This window comes from Camellia sinensis, chromosome 4, assembly GCF_055761805.1.
Source record: "Camellia sinensis isolate YWXY chromosome 4, ASM5576180v1, whole genome shotgun sequence".
Lineage (NCBI taxonomy): Eukaryota > Viridiplantae > Streptophyta > Magnoliopsida > Ericales > Theaceae > Camellia > Camellia sinensis.
The window spans coordinates 195,146,254-195,152,300 of record NC_138964.1 but is presented as its reverse complement, the minus strand read 5'-3'; the positions used below and the strand labels follow the sequence as shown (position 1 = coordinate 195,152,300).

At 40.7% G+C, this 6,047-nt stretch overlaps 1 protein-coding gene across 1 annotated transcript; it reads left to right on the top strand.

Annotated features, from left to right (window-relative positions):
* The first annotated feature begins 285 nt into the window (after positions 1 to 285).
* Positions 286 to 5,368, top strand: LOC145824339 (uncharacterized). Its single transcript, XM_082923982.1, has 11 exons — positions 286 to 742; positions 978 to 1,420; positions 1,607 to 1,708; positions 2,189 to 2,335; positions 2,645 to 2,828; positions 2,963 to 3,426; positions 3,526 to 3,642; positions 3,751 to 3,948; positions 4,103 to 4,226; positions 4,457 to 4,715; positions 5,164 to 5,368. Exons 1-11 carry the CDS (start codon positions 286 to 288, stop codon positions 5,366 to 5,368), a joined length of 2,700 nt encoding a protein of 899 aa, XP_082780108.1.
* Positions 5,369 to 6,047: the final 679 nt, after the last annotated feature.

The following is a 6,047-nucleotide window of genomic DNA, read 5'->3' as shown; positions in this document are numbered from 1 at the left end:
CCTTTCTTTCTCCTTCGGCAGTCCTTTCTAGTCACTGTCGGGGTTCCTACAGCAGCCAACCAGGCTCTGTCCTGGTTCTGTGCAGTTCGGCTTTCTTCTAGGATGGTCCGGGCTGGTTTTTAACCGTTTTAGGGTTGTGTGTTGCTGATGTGGTAAGCAACCTGTGTATGTTCCTTATTACTTGGGCTATCGATTTATTTGGTAGCATCTCTTTTGTGTGACGCCGCTACTTCGGCTTCGTGGTGCTTCAGAATGTCTGACTTTATTACACAAACCCAGAGTATTATGCCTCATTCAGATGTTTCCCTTGCCTCCCATGTTCCGGTTCAGTGGATTACTAGTGTGTTGCTTAATGGTCACAACTTTGCTGCTTGGAGTCAGTCTATACTTCTCTACCTTGGGCGTAGAGGCAAATCTAGATGGCTTCTGAAAACCAAGACGCAACCTCCCGCTGATGATCCTAAGCGGGTTCGATGGGATATTGACAATTGCACCTTACTTGGTTGGATATTCAACTCTATGGAAGAACGCATCTACAACATGTTCATGTACTGTGATACAGTTCCTCGGTTGTGGAGTGCTCTTACCCAGATGTACGCACATGCCCACAATGATGTTAGGATTTTCGAACTCTATCAAGATATTTCTCATGCCTCTCAGGAAGCTTTAGGTTTTACCGTTGTCGAATTTTTTGGGTACCTTCAGTCTTGCTGGGAAGAGTTAGCACAGTATGAGCCATTGAGTGATTTTCCAGCTGTTGTCGCTTCTATTGTCTGCTCGTCTTGCTCGCCAGCACACCTATCAATTTCTGATAGGTTTAAAACCTGAATTTGAGTCTCTTCGTATTCAGATTTTGAACACATCACCTATGCTATCCTTATATGAGGCTTTTGCTACTATTGACAGCGAGGAGCGTCGTCGTCGATTGATTTAACCAGTGGCTCCACTTCCTTCTTCCGTTCCTGCCTCATCTTCAGTTTCAGATCAGATAGCTCTTGCTGTCAAGTTTAGTTCTCATACTTCTAGTAGTAAGGTTATTTGCCACCATTGTGGCGCAACTGGTCATGTCCAAGCACGGTGCTTCAAGTTCCATCCTGAGTTGAAGCAACGCTTTACAAGGATACGCCCTTCAAGCTCTCCTCATACTGCTGTTATTGCTGACACATCTAGTACTCCTCAGCCGACTCATTCTGTTGATCTTCATCAGCTTCAATCTCAAATTGGTTGCCTTCAAGAGCAACTCGGTTCATTCACTACCATGTTTCCAAGTGTTCCTTCCACTGCCACACTTGCTACAGGTACTCTTATAGCCTTTAATGTTCGCATTGTACCTACTTGGGTATTGGATTTTGGGGCCAATGATCATATGACCGGTGAGTTTTCTTGTTTATCCTCTCTTGTCTTTACTACCGCTCAGACTGTATGTCTTGCTGATGGGTCTATTTCACATGTCGAACATAAGGGTAATGTGTCCTTGTTGTCTGATATTACACTTACTTCTATCTTACATGTGCCCCGTTTTGCTTATAATCTTCTCTCTGTTAGTCGCCTTGCTAAAAACCTTCATTGTGCTGTTATTTTCTTACCTACTCATTACTTATTGCAGGATGTGACTTCGAAGAAGATTTTTGGCAAGGGGTTTGAGCGCGACGGGCTATACTACTACGGGGACCCAAAACCTTTCCATCTTACCACTTCTGGCCTACAAGTAGCTGTGTTACCTGAGTCGTCTTTCTATGTGTTTTCTTTTCAGACTTTAGCCTTGTGGCATGCTCATTTAGGACATGGAAACTTTAATTATTTATGTTTACTTTTTTTGTCACTTAATAAAGCTTGCAAGGATCATCAGTTTCATTGTGTTGTTTTTGAACTGTCTAAACTTACTCCTACTTCTTATATTCCTCACATGTATCGCGCCTCATGTATGTTTGACCTTATTCACTCTGATATCTGGGGTCCTTCTCCTCTTTTGGCTTTTTCTGGGCATCGCTATTATGTGACTTTCATAAATGACCATTCTAGGTGTACTTGGGTTTATTTGCTTAAAAAGAAGTTTGATATGCCTTCACTTTTTATTCAATTTCTACAAATGGTCAAAACCCAATTCCACACCGTTTTATGCAATATTCGTTTTGATAATGGGAGTGAGTACATCTTTGATGCATTTTGCTCCTAACTTAATTAGCAGGGAATTTTGCAGCAACGCACTTGTGCTTGCACCCCTGAACAAAATGGGATTGCTGAACGTAAAAACTGTCATATTATGTCTGTTGTCTGGTGTCTTGTTTGTGGGATGAATGTCCCTAAATCCTACTGGCATATGGCTGTGCTTACTGTTGTTTACCTTATTAATCGGACACCTAGTCAGATTCTTCACGGGTTGGCCCCTTTTCAATTACTTCATCCAGATACCGTGTTATTTCCTCTTGTGCCTCGTGTGTTTGGTTGTACTTGTTTTGTTCAGGATCGTAGTCCTACTCGGACCAAGTAAGATAACAAGTCTCTTAAATGCATCTTCTTAGGCTATTCAGCTCTCTCTAAAGGCTATAGGTGCTATGATCCGTTGTCTTGTCGTTTTTATCATTTTATGGATGTCACATTTTGCGAAGATATGTCATTTTTTGGTTCTAACCCTGTGTTTCAGGATTCCACCTCGAGTGCACCGCCTCCTGCTGTGTCGCTAAGTGCTCGCCATGTTCTTATCATTGATTCATATGCTCTTTCATCATTGCCTGTATCTGCACCAGCTAGTTTTTCGCCATTACAAATATACTCTCGTCGCCCTCGTGCTCCGCCCCCTCCGGCATCTTCTTTGCCCTCAGGCCCAAGTACTCCCTTTACTATTCACTCCCCAGCTCCTTCCTGTTATCCAACTCGTGAACACCATCCCCTAATCAGTTTGGTTGGTTTATTAGTACTAATCACCTTATTTCCCAGTTTTTATGTTATGATGCCCTTTCAGCTTCTCATCAGTCTTTTCTTGGCAAGCTTGAGTCAATCTCTATCCCGCGGTTTGTGTCTGAGGCTCTCCAGAATCCCCAATGGGTTATAGCTCTGCAAACTGAAAGGGTTGCTTTGCAGTATAATCACACTTGGGATCTTGGCTCTTTACCTTCTGGTGAGACGACTGTTGGGTGCAAGTGGATTTTTACAGTCAAATACTTGGCTGATGGTATAGTGGACCGATATAAGGCTCATCTTGTTGCTAAGGGCTTTACCCAGGTTCTTGGCAAGGATTTTAGGGCTACGTTTGCACCGGTTGCTAAATTGACCACTGTTTGTTTTCTTATTTCCTTGGCTGCCTCTTCTTCTTGGCCTCTTTATCAACTTGATGTCAAGAATGCTTTTCTATATGGGGACTTACTTGAGAAGATCTACATGGATCCTCCACCCGGGTTTTGGGCTGAGGGGGAGTATGCTGGCAAGGTCTGTCGTCTGCATAAGTCTCTTTATGGCTTGAAACAATCTCCTCATGCATGGTTCCACCGTTTCAACTCTGTTATCCTATCTATGGATTTTATTCAGTGTCACTCCGACCATATATGCTTCATTCGTCGTCAGCCCAATGGTCGATGTATTATTTTGTTGGTCTATGTGGATGATATCATCCTTACAGGAGATGACTCCATTGGTATTGCTAAGGTAAAATAGGAGCTTAGTCGAGTATTTGACATCAAGGACTTGGGTCCTCTCAAATATTTCTTGGGGATTGAAGTAGCTCGTTCTCGTAGTGGGATATCTTTGTCCCAGCAGAAGTATACTTTAGATCTTTTTTGGGACACCAGTATGATGGGGTGCAAGCCTGCATCTACTCCTATGGATCCAAATCTGAAACTTTCGGCTGAGTCTAGTGAGTTGCTTTTTGATCTATCTCGCTACCAGAGATTGGTAGGACGTTTGATCTATTTGACTAATACACGACCAAATTTGACATTTGCTGTGAGTGTGGTTAGTTAATTTATGCATTCACCTCGTACTGCTCACCTTGATGCTGTTCACCACATCTTGAGATATCTCAAGTCATGTCCAGGTTTGGGTTTATTCTTCAATGGTGGGATTCAAATAGAATTGTCTTGTTTTATGCAGGTTCGTTGACTGATAGACGTTCTACTTTTGGGGTATGTACTTTCCTTGGTACCCATCTTTTGTCATGGAAAAGCAAAAAATAAGCGGTGTTTCTCAATCATTTGCTGAAGCTGAGTACCGAGCCATGGCTCATGGGACATGTGAGTTACTATAGCTTTGATCCATTCTGGCCTCGTTTGGGAACAGACTAATTTAGTAACTTTTTGGCTATTTGGCTAAAATATGAGCTAAAAAAAACTAGTATGTTTGGGATGACTTTTTGGCTTTTTACGAAAAGATGTGCAAAAAGTAGAGAGAAAAGAGAATCTTTGACTTTTTGTTATGGGTTGTTGGCTTTTTGGCTTTTTTAGTAACTTATTGGCTAAACCAGCCTGTTGCCAAACGAGGGAGTTAGGCTTTGAGGAGAATAATTCCTCCAAGCTATTTTGTGACAATAAGTCTGCCATCTTATTTGCCTCTGACTCTGTGCTTCATGAGAGTACTAAGCATATTGAAGTTCATATTCATTTCATTCGAGAAAAGGTTCGAGCTGGCATTGTATGTCCCTCGTTTGTTCCATCTTCTGTTCAGACTACCGACATCTTCACCAAATCTGTCGGACCATCCCTATTTCGATCTTCCATTGACAAGTTGGGTTTGGTTGACATCTTTGATCCAGCTTGAGGGGGAGTGCTGGAATACAGAATATTGTATATTTAGGAGATCCCGTGAATTCTATAAATTATGATTATTTAGAGATTTGATGTAATTATTTAATTCATTTTTCCTGTGTATCTTATATTGATTATAAATAGACATGATCTCACCCAAATTAGGGTAAGCCAATATTGTACAACTCTCTTCTAGTGTTGGAAAGACCACATTGCAACAAAATTGAAAAATAAAGGCTTCAAGACACGAAGTGGAATAAATATATTTTTAGTTTTAGGGATAATTTCAATTTGAACCACGTACATTTAGGTTTGTTGCATTGTGGTCTCTCCGCCACTTATCGTTAGAATTTTGAATGGAAAAAACCACATGCAGCTCACATGGGATTTTTAGCAATTTGTTTTCATTTGTCGAATCGGATTGCAGGAAGATTATGTTGATGGGTGAGAGATCTGGAAGTTGGATTGTGGGCATGAGTTTCACTTTGATTGCATCAAACAGTGGCTCATGGAGAAGAATTCTTGTCCCATCTGCAAAAAGACTGCACTGGCTATTTGAGAGAGATCATCGGTTTCAGGGCACTATTCTCTTAAAGCAGATGTCATTAGGCCGATTGGTTGATCCCTCTTAGCTTCTTTGTTTTGCATTGCAACACAATTGAGCAATAAAGGCTTCAAAGACACCTAGTGGAATAAATATATTTATAGTTTTGAGGGTAAGTTATACTATTAGTCTTTGTAGATCAAGCGAGGTTTCACTTTAATCCTCCTAATTTCAATTTCAGCAATTTTAACACAATACTTTCATTTTTGTTGCCATGTGGTTCCTTCGTCACTTACCTTTAGAATTTTGAACAGAAAAATACCACGTGCAAGTCACGTGCGATTTTATCAATTTTCACACAAGGAAGAAAAATTTACACCCTACCCCACTCATTTTCACATCGCGAAACTCTAGAGAGAGAGAGAGAAGAGAGAGGGTTAAGCGTTTTGAATTAAAGTAGCCACAACAATGCTTTCGCTGACTCAACAAACAATTGGTTGTCTAGGCAGAGAGAACTTGAACTGGAGGACCAGAGGTCTTTGTGAATTCTTCTTGCTTCAATTCTGTTGTTTCTGGTATAATCTCTTATACCCATCTGTTTTATCTTGATTTGTGGGAATTTTTCAAATTAATAATCTAGTTTACACGCCTTTTTTTTTTTCTTCAGCGATCCTTTTTTATTTATTTGATTTTTAACCCATTTATTTTAATTGGAAACTTGTATATGTGATTGATTATTCAGTGTTTTTTGGTTTTTGTTTTAGTAT